Here is a 21,616-nt window from a genome sequence, read left to right as displayed (position 1 = left end):
AAAACAGGTGATCTTGAGAATGGTGGTAAGGTGGGATGACAGGGGGCCAGGTGGTATCCACGTTAAGGTGGTATCAACTTCTACCAGCTTTAGCAGTTGTGCCAGGCCAGCCACCTGCCTGGGAGTAACGACACACTCTTTCCATGTGGTGTTTGTAGAGGAAGAAGCTCAATCTAGAGGATAGAAAGCAGGAGAAAGGAAAGGAAAACAAATTGTAGTGAGGCTGAAGAGGATTTAGATCCAGAGACAGTGGCCTCCTTGTAGCAGGCTGGATGGAGGAAGTACATGAAACTTCTGAATGGCCCAGAGCCGAGGCAGATAGGAAAGAGGGTAAGGACATGTGGACGGCCATTGTGGACAAAAAGTGAATCGCCAAGCAAACCATGGGATGAGAGAAATTCAAAGGTCAGGGCAAGATGGGTTTTTCTCAGCCCCAGACTACTGTGCTCAGCCTCAGCAAAGGTCAGAGACAGAAGATTTGAGGGCACAAAGTGGGGTATTTGGTGTAGATGATCTTTGGTTGATAGGACATAGAATCTATGCTGTTACCAGCATCCAAGTTGAGTCCAGCTTTCACAGAGGGAGAAGGCATTGGGGTGGAGGAGGAGGAGGAACTAGGATTAGTGGCTGAGATCCACAGTTGCTCCAGGACTTCATCAGAATTGGTGAGCTGCGGGGGCACCTAGAGAGCTGCATGCTTCAAACTTGTTCTTGACTTTTCTTCAAGACACACGATCCTTAGTTTTGATAATGACTTCTATGCCAGCAAATCACAAAACTGTCTCTAGATATAACTCACAAGATTCACACACCTTAACCTTTCAAAGGTGAGTGCAAAGCAGCCTTTATTTCCTCCTATAGAGACACTGGGATTTCCAGTATATAGCAATAGGTTACCACATGTACACAATATCATTCTTCATTTCAGTTTGATTTGATTTCACACAGAAGGCAGACTTTTACAGCAGTTTTCCTGATCCATCTCCAAGTTCCACTTTGCTTTTTCACTGTTCCCTTCAGAAGAGGAGAAAAGTTCTTTTCTAGATCCCTGTGCTGCTAAGGCAACAGTCCTTTCTGGCCCAGTTCTACAGACCCTGCCCTCCACATTCAGCTGGTCTCTGCCCTGGTCTGCCTTTCTGGGCTGTGATGCTCATCAAGGGCTCTGTTGAGGCTCTATTCCTGTGACACAGCCCTCTCTGCCCACCTCGTGTGCTTCTTACTCTGAAGTCATGTCTAGCTGTCTTTCCTCTTCCTTAGGCGCTCCCTGCTCCTGCTGCTCACTACAGCCTCACCTCACTAATCAATCACCTGTCTCCCCACAGCCTCTCTGATAAGGTCCCCTCCTGCTGCCTCTGCTCTCTCCTCTAGGAACCCGGGGATACCAGCAGTACCCTGGTTTCCTGCAATATGGACCATTATCTTATAAATGTGTTTGATGATGTTGACCAAATCAGTACTGTTCTGAAGGGAGCATGTGGGAGAGGAAAGTGCCTCAAGGAGCGCCCCGCACCCCACCAGGGGGCGTGTCCTGAACCCGTGCCCCGCCCACCCGCGCTGTGGAGGGAAAGCCTTCTGCTCTCTTCATGCCTCTGTGGTTGCTCCTCAACCACGGCCCTGACTCATCGTCCTCTGTCCGTAGTTCCTCTTTCTCTCTTTTTCTAATTAGAAATCCTGGCTTTGGGAGCATTATTCCTCCACATAAGAAGGACCAGATTCCAAACACATGTAACTGACACCCAGAGAACTCTCTTCCTTTCTTCTTTCCCACACCTGACATCCAGAGTTTGCTTCTGGTTACTCATCTTCACTGAGTAAAGCCTTAGATCACACTCTAGTTATATTTTTAGAAAACAATGACATATATAAATGTGAAATATAAATCAAACAATAAGCATTAGAAAAAGTGAGATTACGTTACCAAATAGTACCAAGTGGCACATAATAATGAAAGATGAGCATATTTCTGGTTTGGGGCTTGCTCTACCACCATCTTGACTCTTCTCAGAGGTGTGATCTACAGCATTTCTGAACTGGGGCGACCCAGTCAAAACAAGCACCCAGATGAATGAGCCAATTTCTTTTGTTGGGTGAATTCTTTCTCTGCTTCCCTTTTGTTCTGTCCTCCCTTTTTCCTATTTCTCACTTGCTTGAAACTCAACTGCTTGGAAAATGGCACTGATTAAGGTAAGAAGGACATAAACATAAGACAAATAACTTTCCTGGATATAACTGGAGAGAGCAGAAAATACATATTCTTCCATGTGGCCCGGGGACATGTAGCCATATCAAACAATTGGATCCATCTGGTTTCTGACTTAATATCACCTGACATCTAAAACCTATTTAGTAGATACATAAGGGCAGCATTAAACCACAGCCATTGTGGATGGCTATGTGCAACAAGATTCTGTTGTACTGAAAAATAAGCATATCCAAACTTAAACTAACTGTTATGATATTCCTTAGGACAGTGGTTCTCAGCCTGGAGCCACTTTGCTCCCAGAGGACATTCTGCAATATCTGGAGACATTGTTGGCTGTTCACTGTGTGAGTGCTACTGTGGAGTGGGGGGGTGGATTTAATAGAGGCCAAGGGTATTGCTAAATACCCTATAATATATAGAATAGTCCATTATGACAAAGAATTATCCACTTCAAAATGTCAATAGTTCCAGTTAGGCACAGTGGTGCACACCTGTAACCCCAGCATCTTGGGAGGCTGAGGCAGGAGCATCGCAAGTTCAGACCAGCTCCAGAAACGTAGTGAGACCCTGCCTCAAAATGAAAAGGGGCTGGGGAGGTAGCTCAGTAGTGAAGCTAGTCCAGGTTCCAAGTGGCTAGGAGTTCCAAGGTTAGGAAACTCGGCTTTAGGGATTGCAAGTTTATTGGGGACTTTTCCCTCTACTTATGTGCTTGTGAATATTCATGGTTTGTTACCAAAAACAGCAGTAGCATCTGTTTTTGACAGGCTGGAGGAATGACCAGCAAGCTTGGGGCAATCCAAGGAACCACTGTGTTCATATGTCTTTCTCTCCAGGGCCCCCAGTGGACTATCCAAGTGGTGTATGGTACCTGTGGGCCGGTACCACAGGAACTGTGGGGGGTCTTGTTTGGACTTTACCCAACACGAAGTCTCCTCAGCTTCCCTGTGTGTCCTGGCATGACACTGAGGTTGGCATCATGTATGGAGGTCATTTCAGACATAGGGTGGCACTGAGCTATGCCTATGCTCTCCTTCACCCAGACCTATAATATACGTCTCAGGAAAAAACAACCTTGACTCTTGAATCATTATTAAAAACGTTAAAAAGTAGGCTTGAGGCTTTTGTCCTTTCTTTGAAAATACAGAGTCTCCTCTGGACTCTCCCTCGTTTTTCAAGGCTTCCTTTCTATACCTTGGTAAGAATCTACACAAGAGACTCGGTGACCTCATTACTGTCCTTACCTTTTGGCCTGCGGTATCCTCCAGGCTGCTGTGCTCAGCCAGGGGGCTCTGTTCAATCAGGCTGAATTGGGACTACTTGGGTTTAGAGGCATCAGGGTCACCAAAAGTCACCCTGAACTTGGCTGTCAAGACAGGCCCAGCTTCAGAACCTTAGAGCTGGATGCCCTCCACCCTGGCACCCTGGGAGGTAACTCTGCACCCTAGGAAGTAACTTACTGTCCATGCACTGTCTGCCCTGCCAATATGCAAGTTTTGTAAACCAAAAAGCCCAGTGTAAAATCATGGCTTATGTTGGTTATGGAATTTCATTGCTCTCTCACTTCCTAAAGACTTGTATTCCTTTCCAAATAGCCTCAGTTACTTATTCTCTCCTCAGACTTATCTATTTTAGAAAAAAGAAAAAGAAAAGTAAGTCACAGTGTGGCATTATCATATAAGTCATCGCTTAGGAAATTCTTAGATCTAGTACAATTGCTGAGGTTTTGAAAGACATCATATGTTCCAATACATGCAATGAAGCAGAATATGCAGTTACAGCAGGGATTTCTCAAACCATTCTCAGTCCTGCTTTCAATCACTCCAAGGAAAAATTCAAGAATGATGCCATCCAAATCTCTAGATGTGTCTTCCTCGTGGTCTAGTTCTAAAGGTGGAGACTAAGCTCTCTTGGGTCTGCTCACGGGGCTGACACATGCTGGTCAAACGAATCGGGTCAGTCTTGTGCTCTATGATGTTGAAAGGACAGGCCTTCAGGTGCTCAGACATGGAGGTGATTTCATTAAACTCCCAGCTCTTGATTTGGGAGAAGAGGCTGCTGAACTGCCAGATCTGTGGAGAAAGGGAAAAACTTACAGATAAACCTGGGGCAACACCCCCAGGCTGGCTGTGTTTGAACAGGATAAGGAAACGCCTCTCTCTACTTCCTTCCAGAGAGTTCAGTGGCATTTGACTTTTGTTAGTTTCTTCCCCAGAGTCCAATTTAAGCTTCCCCCTTCCAATTAATAATCTTCCCAGACAGCCTTGCAGTTGTGTGGGAATGACTGACACAGATCAGCATATTGACATACACCTACCTTCCCCTGTCCTTCCACTAGCAACCATTAGTTCTAGAGTAGACCCAGTTTAAATCAGGACAATTAGCACCAATGGGATTCTACCCCAGCACTTTTGTTTGAGATTTCAAAAAGCAGATTCTCTTTCTCCTTCTGTACTTGAACTGGGAACTGTAGTCCTAGGAGGTGTCAGCAGTCTCCAGGGACCACCAGTGAACTGTCTTAGAATGGAGCCAATATTGAGGAAACAAAGAAACAGAAAGTAAAAAGAACATTGGGGAATTTTTTGAGTTGCTAAATCAAGCCTTACCTGAAACTATTAGCTAAGGACTTTTGAGTTATATAGGCTAATAAATTCCATTTACTGTTTAAGGTACTTTTAATTGCTTTTCTACCTGCTTGAAATTAGAAGTATTCTAACTAAATTAAGGTCTTACCTCAATGGAGAGTTCTATGAGTTGAGTCAGTACTCAATAAAACACTCTCTGGTCTTTCCAGCTGGGAGGTGGTGGCAAAGCTACTAGTTTTAAAATGTGGCTAAAAGGCTTGGCACCCTTGGCACCTGGTACCCTTTCAGCCTGACTACTTCACCCTCAGTGTTTTGTCTTGTTCCTGTGCAAAAATAAACTATTTCTTGGGATCTTGGAATTATTTCCCTTTTTACCCCAAAAGCCATTTTAATGTGAATATCCTTTAGCCCCAACTAAATTCTCTTTATTCTTTTCTGCAAGCAAATTAGTTTGTCCCAAATGATATCCAAGAGTGGTCAGCAATCATTGAATTAGGAACAAACTTGAAACCTACCTCTCCCCACTCCCACCCCCCCCCCAAAAAAGAAAAATGTAATTTCTAGTATGCAAATTAAATTATTTGCATCTGTTTTGTAGAGGAAGATAATAGGTAGTTTTAGACAACACTTTTTCAAAAGACAATATCTCATTCACTATTTATCCTTAGCATGTGGTTGACAGTCAGTGTTTAGCACATGGATGTAGGCATGGATACGTAAGATAGAGTCTTATAATTATGTTTGAACAAGACTGTCTAGGTGATCAATAATGGAAATACACATTTTAAATATAGTCAACAAAAATAGATGCAAACACTTCTAATTCCCCAATGCAGCTCTTAAACACCCACCTATTAGGAAGAACTGCAACAGTAATATTATAGAATTATTTACCTAAATAGGTATTAGTCATTCTTGGTTCGTATTACCACCATATTTACTATGAGAAAGAACGTTACAGGCCAGGTGTAGCAACACACACTTGTAATCCCAGCTCCTTGGGAAACTGAGGGAGGAAGAACACAAGTTCAAGGCCAGCCTGAGCAAATTAGGGGGACCCCATTTCAAAAATAAAAAATGAAAAGGTCTGGAGATGTAGCTCAGCTCAGTGGTGAAGTATCCCTCAGTTTAATCCCCGCTACCAAAAAAAAAAAAAAAGGACATTACAGGCACTTAGATATGATGAATTAGGAGTCTCACTTCTGTAGAAGTCATAATACAGCTAAGCAAATATGATCCAATGGAGAAAAAGAAACAAAAATTTTACTGAAGGAAAGAGATGCTTTAATACAACAAAGTTTTCTGAAAAATTAAGTATTTGAACCAGGGGAGAGATCAGTAGATTGAATTCATGAAGAATTTCAAAATTCCTTTATCAATGGCAAAAACTATTCTTAAAAGAACCATTGAGGGCTGAGGGTGTAGTTCACGGACACAGTGTTTGCTTAGTATGCCCAAGGTTCTGGGTTCAATGCCCAGCACTGCAAAACAAACAATAACCAAGAATCAGTTGACATAGGACTGAGAAGAATGTTGCCTTACTGTATTAATCAGAGTCTAAGCAGGAAACAGATGGCACACACAAATGGGGGTCACGTTAAGAGAATTTTTAAGAGGAATGATTTCAAATATATGGGCAAGGTATAGGAAAGCCATGAGATACTGTAGAGTATCCAACCTTAGTAACAGTACAGAGTCACTCCTCTAGGCCTGGAAGGGGAAGAAGGCTGTCATAGGAACCCAGAATGAGTAACTGTGTGGGGAGAGCCACCGGAGGCAGCCATCTTAGCTGAACTTAGCCAGTTCAAAGGGGCATGAAGGGAAGGAACCAGGAGAGTGGATCCTTCAACCCTGTTCTTCCTCCCTCCTTCCCTCCCATGGTTTTAGCCCCACTGGAAGCTGGAGGGCAAAGGGAACCAGTTAAGCAATCTGGGGACACACCAGCGTGGAGAAGGGTCTGTCTCCCTTAATAGACTGATCTCCTTGAATCAGTCTTAATTCTAACAACTGTCCCATCATCTAGTGCAATGCTCGGCACATAAAAAGCTCTCTACTAGTATTTGTTGACTGAGTGAATGCATATTAACTTGCCTCTCTGTGGACTTTCCAGGAGGTGCCTCCATGGGAGTACTTCTTCTTCTTCCATTGCAAGAGGACCATCCCTCTCTCCTGTAACAGGGTGGCACAGATATTCCTCATCAGCACAGACACCTGGGAGAGCTGGGACAGGCTGATGCTGTCCAAGAACCCAGCAATGTATTGCAAAACCTCCAGGGGCAGGCTGGTTAGAGAGTTCTGGCTTTTTCCTCCATGGTCTATGAGATGCTTGTTCTTCCTGCTCTCGTTCAGCTCTGGAGCAACCTCGGGCTTGATGGCAAAGGTCTTGAGCTTCTGACTGTAGATCACTTTGGCCTTTTGTCCTGGGGGACGGAAATAGTTCTGAACAAACGTACATCCCAGGTAGGAAAGGGGGCATCGGTGTTGGAACCAGCCGTTGAGGCATGACTGAATGTCTGTGTGGACGTTCTTGAAGTGCAGGGGGAATTCATCCCTTCTGAAGAATTTGTTGCAGGTGAAAGTAAAAGCAGAGCTACTCTTGTTGTGTCTCCTTGTCACACACTCACTGTGGAGCTCTACATGAAGTCCTCCTGGGTTGGCAGCAGTCAGGAGATCAGCCAGCACTGTCCCCGAGGAAAATGGTCCTGGCTCAAAGTTGTACGTCTGTGTGGCAAAATCCATGAACAGCCCATCGATGCTCCTGGATTCAGAGATGACGTGGCCCTTGAGTTCTCTTTCCAAAGCACACTGGAGGGTGGTCTTGATGAGGTCTGATTTTGGCAGGTCCTCCACGGTGATCCCCAAGTCAGAAGTATCTACGGCCTTGTGTTCACTCGGCCTACAACTCAACATGGCATCCCCAATTCTTGCTCGCTTCCCACAATAGCTCACAGGAACTTTGAAGGTGTAAACGGTTTTAACTTCTTGAGCCTCAAGGTTGCCATAAACAAAGTCTCTCTCCCTGGGGGTACAAGCAGGCATCTGACCAAAGTGAATGAGCATCCGCCCATTGTGCACTAGATACATATTATAGTCCTTTGCATCTACAGCTGTTTTCAGTCTTTCCAGAACACCATCCTGCCAGGGGGCAAGGCCTGTCTTTTCCATTGCTGCGGAAAAGTCCTGCTGCTTCTGGTCTTGCTGTGGTTCTTTGCCGTTGGCAGCAGCCTCTCCCTCTACCACGTTATTGCCGGCGGAAATCTGTTCTGTCCCTGCACCATCCCTGCTCTTGCTCTCACAATTTGCTGATGAACTAGTTAAAGCAGAGGCTGCATGTTCTTTGCTGAACATGTTTTCCCACTTGTTGAACTTGGCCAGGTCCATCCCTTCTTTGGTCTTGGCTAGTGCCTCTCGTTCTTCTTGACTCAACTCATTCATCTCCCCGTTGGGTGCTGACAAACCGTTGTGTGGTACCAAACTGGCATCTGGTCCTCCCACTGCTCCTTCCATTTCCTCCCAGTTGGCATCACCATTCCTGGTTGGCTCCTCCTCCGTGGCATCTCTGGTTTCTGGGAAAAGGTCTACCATGTTCAAGGATCTGAAGAGAATCTTCTGATCCTGGAGGGCCAGGGCTGTATCTAAACACTCCTCATTGGGGGTCTCTTTCATGATGTTCTCATGAAGGATTGTTTCTGAGTCCACGTTTGGCCAGCGGTTCCATTCCATGGAGCAGCAGACCACGCTGGCCGGGCACATCTGCAGGTGCTTGGCCAGCTTGTGGCGGGACATTAAAAGGGGGCAGCCATATTCAGAGTTGAGGCATGGAACCTGCTCTAAAGGACAGAGGAGCTTGTGCTCTGCCTCTTTGCACATGTGGAAGGTAGCACCACAGAGCAGGTGGCAGCTTATCACCAGGCAGGAGACGTTGGGCTCCACAGGAACATGGCAGTGGCGGTTGATACATCCTTCACAATGCCTGTGTGGCCCAGGTGGGGGCCTGTGTACCCTGCCCTGAACACGCCAAGGGCAGGGGAAGAGAGAAAAAAAAATGAATGCGGTAAGAGAAGCTCAGTGCATGTCTGAGACAGTGTTTTAATTTGCTTCTTTCCTGTCTACTCATGATTTTTATAGGAACCTTGTAATCTAGTGATGATTGTAGAGAAGAAAAAAAATCCCTCCAAGTCCCACATGCCAGAAATAACAACTATCAACTCTTAAAATGTTTCCAGTGTTCATCCTACCTATATAGTACCTATGTTTAGAAAAGAACAAAAAAAGCTGAATGTAATGAATGATCTATGACATCGACAGTTTTTGTTATTGAGTTGTAGCTTATGAATGATTTATATGGCTAATACTGTGAATACAATTTTGAATCCTGCGTTTTGAACTTCTATTATGACATAAAACTAGATTGGTATTGATTCTTTGCAGTCTTTCTTTATAATGGCAGATAACATTCCAGAAAATTGTGAGCTGTCATTCATTCAATCATCTCCAGAGGTGTGCTGGGAGGAGAAAGTGCTGTGTCTGGTTTTGCTCACATCTGCATTCCTAGCACCTGGTACCAGGCCTGGACCATTGTAGGTACTCGATAATATTTTCTGAAGGAATTGTTAGTCAATTAGGGTATTTTTCAATTTTTACCATATTATTTTTTAACTTTTAATTGACAATATTTGTATGTATTTATGGGGTATAGTAGGATAATTCAATTCACATAGATAATGAATAATAATCAAATCAGGGCAATTAGCACTTCCATCTCCTCAAACATTTACATTCCTGTGTGTTGGGAACCTTATTTAAATATTTTCATTAAAACTGTTTGCTCACAAATTGTTTTCTATTCTCTGCTTTCCCCTTACTCCAATTTAATTTCTTGCCAATAAATATCAACAAATCATAAGAACAAGTCTGCCAGCTGCTTGGGCTACAGGCTAAATAAATCAAGACCCTGACTGAAAGGTGAAGCTCCAACAAACATCTGGCACTTACCATAGCTTCCCAATTTCTTCTTGCTTCTTAACTCTAGGGGAAAATAGGAAGATGTGAATATTAATGATTAGTAAGAAAAGTATTATGGTTATTTATATTAACAGGGGCCAAAGATACTCTACGTTCTCTCTCATTTAATTCTTCTCACCAACCTGGAAGTGGTGCTTCCATTTTATGGTCAAGGAAATGGAAGCTTAAAGAAGTTAAGTAACTTAGCCAGGTCACACACTGGTAAGTGATGGAGTCAGGTTTCCAACCCAGGTCATGCTAGCCTGTGCTCGTGCACTGACCCCAGTGCCCTCTGATGCAGCACATTACCTACACCGATGGGAGGCGCAACTTCTGTTTCTTGCAATTTTTTTTCCATTGTCTATTGACAGTTATTCTAGGGCTCCTACTTCTCTGTCCTATACTTTCCCAACCTGTCCAAGTTACCCCCTCACTTTGCCTCTCACTGGACCTTCACGACTAATGAGAGGTCAGCCTGATAGCCAAGTTGGTCTGGGCAATGTCGAAGTACCTGTGACATATCTGTCATGTGCCATCACTTTAGTGTCTTCCACTGTGTTGTGGTCAGAACAGGGGTCAAAACCCCAAAGGCCTCAGTTGCAGGCTAAATAGGGAATAGATTCTCTGCCTTCAGGGATTCTGGTCAATTAATTGGTCTTGGGGCTGGGGATGTGGCTCAAGTGGTAGCGCGCTCGCCTGGCATGCACGTGGCCCGGGTTCGATCCTCAGCTCCACATACAAAGATGTTGTGTCCGCCAAATACTAAAAAATAAATATTAAAATTCTCTCTCTCTCTCCCTCTCTCTCACTCTTTAAAAAAAATATATATAAAAAAAATTAATTGGCCTTATGTGTTGCCAGGTCTTCTGATTTTTCCAGAGAAAGTGGAGTTTTCTGAGTGCACAGTAGGAGGCAGACTACATAAGGCTCAACTCTGGTGCTACAGGTCAGCAGCTATAAGACTTTGAGAAAGTTACTTCCAGCTCGTTATTCATCAGTTTTCCTATCTGTAAAGGGAGGATGATAATAGTACCTTCCCTGTAGCACTGTAGGGAGAAGTTAATGAGTTTTAAATGTATGAAACTCAGAACAGTCCTTATCTTGTCAATTTATTGGGGGTGAGTTTTCTCCCAATATTTTTTTTGAAGATTTTCAAATATATTTAAAAGTTTAAGGGACATTAAAAAAAGCACCCCAAAACACTACCTAGATTCAACAACTATTAACATTTTACCATTTTTCTCTCCCCTTCTTCTCTTTCTCTCTCTCATAAACATTTTGACTGAAAATAAGATATCATGACATTTCATTCCTAAGTACTCAGCATGCATTTCCAAGAATGAAGACATTTTCTTTGGTAATTTTTACATTGTTTAAGAAAACTAAAATTTATTTATTAATGTCATGTCACATGTTGTTTATATTACTAATTCCCTAGTTGTTCCAAAAATGTTTTCCATAATTTTTAATTTTTTTAAAGAGAGAGAGAGAGAGAGAAAGAATTTTTTAATATTTATTTTTTAGTTTTCAGTGGACACAACATCTTTATTTTTATGTGGTGCTGAGAATCGAACCCAGCGCCCCGCGCATGCCAGGCAAGCACGCTACCGCTTGAGCCACGTCCCCAACCCAATTTTTAATTTTTTTAATGTTTAATTTTTGAACAAGGATCCTTTCAAGGCCCATTTATTGCATTTGGTTAAGTCTTTTTAGCCTCTTTTGTCTGAAACTGTCCCTTCAGGTTTTCCTTTTAAGGAGTGACAGTCTTAAATCTCAAGAAAACTATAGTCTGGTTCATTGTTTATTCACTTGTTCATCCATGCATTCAATAAACATTTGTTGATTACCTGCCATGTGCCGGTAAGGAGTATGAGTTACCTGGACTGCTTGTCAAAGTGAACCTTAGATACTATTTTCGTTAGAATCAGTTGTGATGTGTATAGATCTGACTCATATAGATCTGCAATGTTCAAAACTGTCAACCAGATATGGCTATTTAAATTTAAATAAATCAAAATAAAACACAATGAATGATTCAGTTCCTCAGTCATGCTAGCCGTATTGTAAGTGCTTATTCTCCACATCTGGCTGGTAGTCACTCTATTGGACAACACAGAATGTTTCCATCTTTGTGGAAAGTTCTATTAGATAGTGCTGCTGTGGGTTCTGGCCACCAAATTCGGGGTGTGTACTGGAATTTACAATCTTAACACCCTGCCCATGTAATGATGACAATGATGATGATTTTCATAGCAGGTATTGAACCCAGAGATGTTTAACTGGTGATGTTCCCACCAGCCTTTTTAATTTTTTTCTTTTGAGATAGGGTCTGTCTCTAAGTTGCTTAGGTCCTCACTAAGTTGCTGAAGCTGACTTTGAATTTGTGATTCACCTGCTTCAGCCTCCCAAGTCACTGGGATTAGAGGCATGCACCATTGCACCCAACCACATATGATTCTAATGCACATTAATGAGAACCCTGTTCTTATTAATGAGAACCCCAACTAGGCCCACCAAGTGATCATGAAAAAGGGACTATGCTGCAGTGCTCTTTCCACCTAATCATCCAGAGTCAGGGCAGGTGAGAAGCCACAGGACAGATCCTCAAATAGGTTCAGGATCCAATGGAAGACAGACCAAGGTGTGAGAATCGGAGAAGGAGCTGAACAAACATAGCGGGAAGCTTGAGGGAAATGGACTGTGCTATCGTCTGAATGTTTGTGTTCCCCCAAATTCGTATGTTGCCATCTTATCCATAATGTGAGGCTCTTTGGAGGTGGGGTTTCCCAGAGGTGATTAATTATGAGGGCAGAGCCTTCATGAATGGAATTAGTGCCCTCATAAAAGAAGCCTGACAGGTTCCTTGTCTTTTATGCCATATGAACATGGAGCAAGAAGATTATGAACCAGTGTGCAAGCCTTCACCAAACATAGTTAGCATCTTTGTCTTGGACTTCCCAGTCTCCAGAACTGTGAGAGATAAATTTCTGTTGTTTATAAGCCACCTGGTCTATGGTATTTTATTATACAATCAAAATTAACTAAGATAACCTGAAATGGAATATAATATGTTCAAGAAAGGAGCACATATTCTGGATGCAAGAATCCAGCTACTGATCATTTAACACTCTTGCCATACCTCAGCTCACTTCTAGGGGAAAAATTGTGGACTTATTTTGGAAATTATTAAATATTAGACTTAAAAATCTGGAATTATTTGATACTCCACAGGGAGCCTAAAATGGCTCCTGTTCTAATTTGGGTGTTGACTGAGAGCAGTGGAGGGATGAGTGGAGCAGGAGGATCTGCAGTTAGAAAATGCTTTTTAGAGAACGTGATGGAAGATTTTATGGGTGATATTGAAAACAGGCAGACAGGAAATATTACAAAGAAGGAATCATATTTTTGTTCCATGCTAGAGATGGGGAAAGAAGAGACAAAGTTGATACCAAATTTTTGAATGAGAAAGGGAGAATATTGGCTATAATTTTGAGAAAAATAGAGGTCTGAGAGGAAACCATCCTTGGAAGAAAGACGGGTCCAGCAACGGTAATACAAGTTGCTTGAGATACTGGTAGATCATGGGGATGGGAAGATGAGGGACTGGAATACAGTGATGCAGATTTGAGAACTTATCCACTTAAAAGTGAGAGGGGAAGCACTGCCTAAGGAAGTGAGAACACCAGAATAGGTATGTGAGCCATGGCATACATGGCCATGTGTGACCACTTTGGGGCACATTAGGAAGAAGTAGAGCCAGAGGAGAGAGCTCAGCAAGTCAGAACGATATTGTCACAGATATAAAGGCAGGGGTGGGCATGCCTCAAGTGCTACTGCAAAATTAAGAACAATGACAACATTGCCACCGCTTATGGGAGGTCCCCAAAGAGCTTTTGCCAGAGTAAATGTGGTATTTCAGCTGTGGGACCTTGAGCCATTTGAAATGTGGCATTTGCTCAGAGGGAGGGGAAAGCTGTTAAGCACATAGTGCAAGACAGGCAGGCCCGTGACCTGGCTGAGAGAATGTGACCATCAGCTTTCTGCAGAAAAGCAACTTGTGAATAAAAGAAGGAGTCTGGAAAATTCAGGGGCTCCTTCTGGCTTTCAGGTGGGAAAGAAGAGGCAGATCACAAGTGGAATAGGACTATGTGAAAAAAGATCCCAGCGTCAGCAGTATCTGGCTTCCTATCTGCCAGCTTGCTGTGTAATGAAGTGGAGCTCAGTTCCTGGGAAGAGAAAAGAAGGGCTTGGCTAGTTCAGTGCGCTACCTATGCAAACTCGGCCCTCGCAGCAGGGATATGTCTGGTTGGAGGGACACAATCCCTTCTTGGCCTTCAGTATTATGGAGTATGGTTCCTGGGAATAGTGTTATTAAAGTGGGAACATTTGTGGGATAGGTTTAATGCTTTCCATCCCTGTGAAGTTATTTGGAAATATTCCTTTAAGAGAAAACAATGCATGCTGGCACAGAAAAAACGACCCTCCCCCACTGCTTTTAATGCTGCTATTTAAAGATCCTCTTTCAGGTTCCAGAGCTACATCCAGATGAGTGACTTTGAGAGAAGACATGTGCTGAGCAGAAAGAATGGTGGGTGGAGGCTATTCTGGAGAAGTTTGGCAGTAGAAAGAAGGAGAGAGACAAATAGAGCCAAAGAGCGTAAAAATCACATCTGAACCTTTCATTGTGTATCTGGGGAAATTATTCCCACTGAGATAAGGACCGATCTGGAGTACCTGACAGTCTAATTATTGCTGGTTTGCCTGGGACTCCCTAGGTTCAGCATTTAAAAGTCCCACATCCCAGGATTTAAATAGTTGATTGCTCACCTTAAGTTGGAGTAGATCAGTGTTACCTCAAGTTAATTAAATTAGATATATCATTGGTTGCCTTGTGACATAAGATGACCTGTTCTCCTAATCTTGTTTTAATGGGCATAGAGACTGCATCCTTCTCCTCCATGAGGTCTGTCTGACTTTTCTAGAGTGAAATATTTGTGTCTGTGTTTTGGGTGTTGTGGAGGAAGAGAAATAAAATTTGGTGCTTATATCATGTGCTTTTACATAACATCTCATTCAGTCCTTACAACAACTAGGTGAGGTGGGTATTACCATTTTCAGTTTACACACAAGGATACTGATGCAAAAAGAAGCCTAGGTTTGTTGGACTTCAAACCCAATGCTCTTTGCTATATCACACAATGTTCAGAGACCTACGGAGACATATGTAGTCCATTTCACTGGTCTGGGGAGGATGCAAGTCCATGGCTAGAGTTGGGACACAGCATGGTGGCCACATATATGATCTATTCCTATTGAGCCAGGTGTTCTTCATTAGGAACCATCTCCATCTCTGTAGAGAAGTTTTCATTTTGTTTTGGTATGTCTCTAAACCTTATCCCATATTATGTCCCCTCTGAGTAAAGGAAACAAGAGGAGGATCTAGGTCTGATTGATGGCTTTGCATTTCATGGAACACAGATGTGAAAGGGAAGGGATTAGTGTTAAAAATATGTACTAAAATATGGATTCTGAAATTTAAAATGAAGTACATACTAAATCAATCACACAGATGATAGAAACTTTTTACTGTGAAAAAGTTGACAAAAATCTATGCCTGAGCCCTTCAAATTCTATGCTCTTATATTCACCTTTGAATTCTCTCTTTTTTTTAATATTTATTTTTTAGTTTTCGGCGGACACAACATCTTTTTTTGTATGTGGTGCTGAGGATCGAACCTGGGCCGCACGCATGCCAGGCGAGCGCGCTACCGCTTGAGCCACATCCTCAGCCCCTTGAATTCTCATTTCCAGACTGAAAAGGTAATGCATCCCATCCTCTTACGAATAAACTTCAGTCAAGCACATGATCAATATACTTTCCCCCTCCTAAAATGAATTTTAAAGTTCCTCTGTCTAGAGGGGACAATGGTCAAAATAACATAATTTAGACTTAAATTAGTCCAAAGACCTGGTCTTAGATTTTACTGTGTATTGGATGTAGCTGAAGTGGAGTTGTGGGAGCACCAGCTATGTGAGTTTAAGGAATGGATATTTCATTGAAGAAATAGGGGAGCATTTAGAACCTGGTAATAGTTTGATGTGATGCTGATCATAGTGCTGTGTGGACCACTCAGAACGTAGTAAAATGATTAGCAAAAACAGTGTGGTCCCCAGGCAAATAGCGTCAGTATCACCTGGAAGCTGGTTGGAAGTGCAGATTTGAGGCCCTACCCTAGATCTACTGAATCCAGCTGATTCTATGGAAGCTCCAGTTTGAGAACCACTGAGCTGTAACAGCTTGGTATTGTGCTTCCAGGTAGAAAGGAACTACTTGCCAGTTCATGGGGAAGGTCGGTGGGTAATTCTATCATTCCATATCCACCACCACCACTGCCCAAGCCCAAGCACCATGATCTCTCATTCAGTCCAGTATAATGAGGTTATGAACAGTTGCAGTCCCCTAATTTGTACCCCATAATCCATATTTGCCAGCAGAAAGTGTGATTTAACAATTTATAAAATTAGGTCATTACTTTCCTGCTTAAAATCTCCATCCAATTCCATCACAAGAAATAAAGTGTGGAAGTCCTTGTCATGGTTCACAAGGCCATGTAAGAGCTGTCTCCTGCCCTTTGACCTCATCTCTTGCCCTTGTGCACTTGGCTCCACCTTGTGACTTACTCCAGCATGAGACCCACACACTTTGTCTTTCTACAGGGAGAATTCTCCCCTCTTTCTCATTTGCATTATAAGCTTCTTCTCTCTATTTAGAGATCACCTTGCATATTACTTCCACAAAGAGGCTTATGTGACACCTCCAATGTAAAGTACATCAATCAATACTCTCATGAAGTAGCTAAGTACTTTTTGACAAGTTATTTAATCTCCCCAAAGCTAATTTAGTCATCCATAAAATAGGGCTGATAATAACCCATCGAATTGGATGAGCATCAAAGATAAACAAAGTCACTCACCTGGTCACCTCCCTCTTCAGGCCTTTATTTCTTCACATTGTATCGCTCTGGAGGCCCTTGGCTGGCCTTTCGATTTTCAGTTGCCCCTTACTCCAATGTATCCTATGTAACACTGCCAGCTTAATAATCTTCAAACTCCATTTAAAAAAATAAATAAATAAATAACCTTACCTCGGTCTTTTAAGAATGTAAATCCCCATAATCCTCAGGGCTCCTTTAATCACCCCCAAAGCATTCCTTAAGCGCTCATGATTTCAGATAGTATGCTCAGGCCTGGGATACTGCCCCTCCCCCCCGGGGGGTGGGGGCTGTTGTCATCAGAAGGCCTGGAACTTTTTAGATGTCACAAAGACAAGTTGAAGGCATTTTTCTTTCCTAGGCCCAAGTTTGTATAAGTTTAAATGTTTACCTACATTCTCCTGCTCATTAAGGAAAATGGAAGTTGCCAGTCAGACTGGGCTTCTCTCTTGTAATTAGCTGCTACAGCAGCAGAGACTGGTGGAGGTTGTTGGAAGCTGGGAGCAGGAAGAGGTTCATATGGCCTGCAAGACTGGCAGGCGCAGCAAGGCAGTGGAAGGTGCTCTGACTGGACTGTCAATGGCGGGCACAATCGCCTCTCAAGGAACACGCTGCATGAGCTCTGAGGGGCCAGAGAGTGGGTGCTGCTGCTACCGCACCCAGCACTCGATCAGTGTTTACAGAATAGGATGAAGTTGAATTAAACAGAACCTAAAAGAAAGTAGCATTTTGAAAGAGCTGTGAGAGCAACTGGAAACAAATTTAGGAAGAAATTGTGGTGATGCTAATTGGGGTTGCTTTTAAAAAAGGGTGGAACTGACTAGCTTAGGTGGAAGAGGCTTCGGTGGATTGGAGTTAAAGACACACTGAACACCGCCAGGCTTATTCCCAGGGTATTACCGGGACCTTGTTCTCTGAACCACTTCAGCCATACCATCAGAAGTGTGGACCAGGCAGATAACAAGAAATCCTCTACTCCAGAGCTTCTCCCACTAGGAATCACTGGGGCCATCTTTTTAAAGTGCAGGTTTTGATTCAGTGGGACTGGGGTGAAGCCTGCCTGAGCCTGTCTCCTATAATCAGCTTGAGACAATGCTGATGGTGCAAGGAAATCACTTTGAAAGGAGAGGATCTAATTTCACCTTATTTTTTAGAGGAGAATTGAAGACTCAGAGAAGGAAACTATCTTGCTCTCAGAGTCTAATCACATGTTTCTTTTCTATTACACTGTGATACTGTTATTGAGTCTGGAGAAATAACAGCACCACCCAAAGCTACCTGCCCCGTGGTGGTCAAGGGCAGCCTACATGGTACTGAGGGCTGAGTAGGACAGAGCCTGGAAGAATGAGGCAAAGGTGGTGACCAAGCGTCACTCATTGAAGGTCATGATAGCAGGTATAGCAGGTGTATTTTAAACACTGACTCAAGCAAAAGAGAATGGGATTAGCAGATAATAGTTTTAACATTCTTTACTATAATTTTGAAGTTAGTAGCAAACAGAGTTGATGTCAGGGAGATATTTTTAGGCAAAGGGCCCTCTCAGCACCCCTCACATGATGTCAGTGACTAACTATTCTGCCTCCTCATGTGGCTAGCCCTAGTAATAATGATTTATTTCTGAGCTTCAACTTCAGCGAAAGTGACAAGGTTAAAAGTTGAAGGTCAAAGATATGTACTTTAACTCTTAACCTATTAACCAGCCAAGGAATTACTCTAATTATATATTATTAACCTATTTCCCTGCTATGGAGATATTTAATTTTAGGAAAATAAATGTTTAAAGTTAACCATTGAAGTAATCCTTTTGCATCTTGAGATTTTTTTTTTTATACATCCAGTTGACTGAGAACGATTCCCACACCTGGTTCCATAACCTCAGGCTTCTACTAACTTCACCACACCCTAAAAATCTAACCACTCTCCCCAGATCTCTACAACTTCACAATCTACAGTTCTCCACCTACACCAGACATCTCTCTGCTTTTAATCTCCTTCGTTGTTTAATTGGCTATTATCTAGGGGTGGCTCTGAATGAAGGCTTTCTATTACTGCTAAATCAGCGTAATCCAGTCTCACTGGGATGGCATCCCAGCATACATTTTGTAGATTTAGTGCCATGGAAATCCTGGCAAAATTAAATGAAGTTAAGCAATTATACATGGTGAATTTCACTGTGCCCAGCAAACAGGCATAATTATAACACAGACACTTAGTGCAGAGTCATGAGTATATCTGGAAGTTACAGAAGACAGGCAAGAGGGAACCAGAAACTAGGGTATCTGAGTGGTTGCTTTAGGTCTCCTTTGAGTTGGCATTGCTAGCTTTCACCTGAACACTTCCAAGTTTAGTATACAGAATCCCTTTTGCTGCATAAGCTACTTCCCAGGATGTCCTTAGCTGAACTTTGAACCAGAGAAATACAAGAAAATAAACAGTGCTCTGTTACCTTGGGGTGTATGTGTGTGTGTGTGTGTGTGCATGCAACACTATACAGTTATTCCAGAAGCCACGAATAATCTAGCTGTATTTTATAGCTTTTAGTACTGCCTGTATCTTTAATCATTTTGCTGTTGTTCCTCTGGATGTGCAAGTCTCAAGTTTGTAACAATTTTTGGTTTGGATGTATAAGCCTATATAAAGCTTTAACTTGTACACTACTTTCACTTATATTCCGTGGATGCATTTTGGATTCAAGAGACCGGGGGAGAAGAGAGTCCCATTTAGGGAATATTGTTAAGAGAAAAACAAGTCTTACTGCAGACAGAGTTTAAATAGTACGTGCAGTAAGTATAGCTGTTGCATTAACTGGTAGTGTGATACAGTAGATGGAATTTAAGCTGCATGAGAATGACTTGCAATGAACACAGACAATGCTGATTGGAGAAAAGATCATAGCGATTGGACTTTAGAAAATAGGAATTCTGGGTCTGGGCTTTCCCCCTGTGCACTTACCACCTGCTCCCCCTATCACATAACTTTTCTGGTTAATTGTAGAAGAAAGAACCTAGACTATCAGCAGTTTAGATTCTAAGCCGCTCTGAGATTTTAAATTTGACACTGCAGCTTACACATGGTTGGGTCTCATTCTTGGGGGCTAACCCTCCACACACAATGAATCTAATCAACAACCCACTTCCTCAGGCACAAAGGTGATGCACAGCAAGCCTCCGTCTGCATGTTCATCATCTGAATGTCCCCATGGAACACCTGCCCCTGATTGAAGAGCTTACCTTAACAGTGCAGGCTGAGTCAGCATCTGCTGCTCCTGTGTCCCTCAATGGTGAGCAAGCAGATCTCCGGGAGGTACCTGGGTGTATCCGCAGCAGCAGAGGACAGAGTTCTGTTGGGAAGGCAGGGAAGGGGAGAAAACTTAAACAGAAATAGTTCAAGTGTTTTGAAGTTAAAAATAAAACTATATCACAAGGGGCAATGTGACCAGGCTCAGCTTACGACTTTTTCCTTCCCCCTCTGTATCATCACTTGGTCTCTACTGGAATGACATTAGCAGGGGAAAACCTAATAGGAAATGGGTTCTATTTCAATGGGCTTTCTTTCCCTCGAGGAAAGAGAAAAACCCTTTGCAGGATTATTTCAAAGCCAGAGCAGCCTCAGAGTCCTGTGTGTGCAGTGGACAGGTCCAGCTGTGCCCCAGGAGACTGGTGGAGCATTCAGCACCGACTGCTGCTCTAATTATAACCACGTTTCTCACCTAAGCCCAGTGGCTGGCTGAAACAGTGACTTGTGCAAGTGACATGCTGTCCTGTTGCTGTTTCTCCGATTTCTTGTCATGACTAGTCAGCAGCTGTTCTCTACTGGCCCTTGCCTTTCCCAGGTGGCTGGAGAAGGCAGTTTGCAATTCAGAAATCAGGGGTAGAATAAGTCCAAAGTACAGAACTCGAGGTGGTAGGAGGCTTAGATGTCATTTGCTCCAACTCTGTTTTTGCAGATGAGGAGACAGAGGTGCAGAGAAGGTAAATTGCTTGTTCAAGGTCCCATGACTTTCTAGTGGAGGAGGCAGAGGAAGGACTCACTTCTTTCTTCTAACTCCCAGTCTCGTGTTATCTGATCTTTTTCAAATAAACACATTTAGCCATATTCTGAGGAAAGTATCTTTGCTAATTTCTAGATATGTGTCTTTGACCAAATTACTTAACCACACTCTATCTCACTTTTTCCAGTTGTGAAATGAGCATAACAATACTTGGTGGGACCATGTGTAATAATGCTTTGAGACATATAAATCACATGAATAATGTCTCCTACATACAGAGGGCTCAACAATGCTAGCTATAACTTGAAAGTATTTTAACTAAAATCAGTCTTATTAAATTCTACTGAAATTACAGTCAATGCATTCTCCTCTCCATTGGATTCTTCCATGCAGGTATTTCCATGTGGATAAGCTTACCTGGCATGAGAAACTAGTAGATGAACATTGTAAAAATTTCTAAGATGGATTTTGTATTCTGAAACTTTGATGAATGTGTTTATAAGTTCTATACTATTCTTGTGGATTCCTAATGAAGTTCTATGTGTAAGATAATGCCATCTGTGAACAGAGGTATTTTTATTTTCTTTACTTTCTGGAGGATTTTTGTCTTCCCTAGAATGGCTAACACAATGTTGAACAAGAGAGGTGAAAGGGGCCATCCCTGATTTGTCCCTGACCTTTGCGGGAAAGCATTCAGTCTTTCACTGACCAGTATGATGTTACCTGCGGATTTCTAAAGATGGCCTTTATCAGGTTGAAGGAGAAGAGTTTGATTGTCTTAGTTTGTTGAGTGTCTGAAAGGGTATGGGATTTTGTCAGGTACTTTTTCTGTGCCTTTTAAGAT

General features: G+C 42.7%; 1 protein-coding gene across 5 annotated transcripts; it reads right to left on the bottom strand.

The window, feature by feature from the left end:
* Positions 1-813: 813 nt before the first annotated feature.
* Positions 814-20,451, bottom strand: Fbxo40 (F-box protein 40). 5 transcript variants are annotated; one of them, XM_058583483.1, is made up of 6 exons: positions 20,232-20,451; positions 20,012-20,121; positions 16,764-16,898; positions 9,781-9,813; positions 6,877-8,793; positions 814-4,272 (listed from the first exon to the last, which is right to left on the bottom strand). In XM_058583483.1, exons 4-6 carry the CDS (start codon positions 9,781-9,783, stop codon positions 4,060-4,062), a joined length of 2,133 nt encoding a protein of 710 aa, XP_058439466.1. In that variant the 5' UTR covers positions 9,784-9,813; positions 16,764-16,898; positions 20,012-20,121; positions 20,232-20,451; the 3' UTR covers positions 814-4,059. The 5 variants fall into 5 exon arrangements, with proteins under 5 accessions (XP_058439466.1, XP_058439467.1, XP_046314079.1 ...); XM_058583484.1 differs by having other exon boundaries at positions 16,764-16,865; XM_046458123.2 differs by having other exon boundaries at positions 16,764-16,865; positions 20,012-20,451.
* Between the last annotated feature and the right edge of the window lie 1,165 nt (positions 20,452-21,616).

Source organism: Marmota monax, unplaced genomic scaffold (assembly GCF_021218885.2).
Source record: "Marmota monax isolate L192 unplaced genomic scaffold, Marmota_monax_Labrador192_F-V1.1 WCK01_AAM20220418_F8-fsc00052, whole genome shotgun sequence".
Classification (NCBI taxonomy): Eukaryota; Metazoa; Chordata; class Mammalia; order Rodentia; family Sciuridae; genus Marmota; species Marmota monax.
The sequence above is the reverse complement of the archived record's forward strand: the minus strand, read 5'-3'. Positions and strand labels throughout refer to the sequence as shown.

What these genes read in the sequence shown, in the direction of transcription:
- Fbxo40 (XM_046458123.2), bottom strand. An exon ending in CCTGGAAAGTCCACAGAGAG is followed by an intron (nt 4,273 to 6,876) that starts GCAAGTTAATAT and finishes CTTTCTCCACAG; the next exon opens with ATCTGGCAGTTCAGCAGCCT.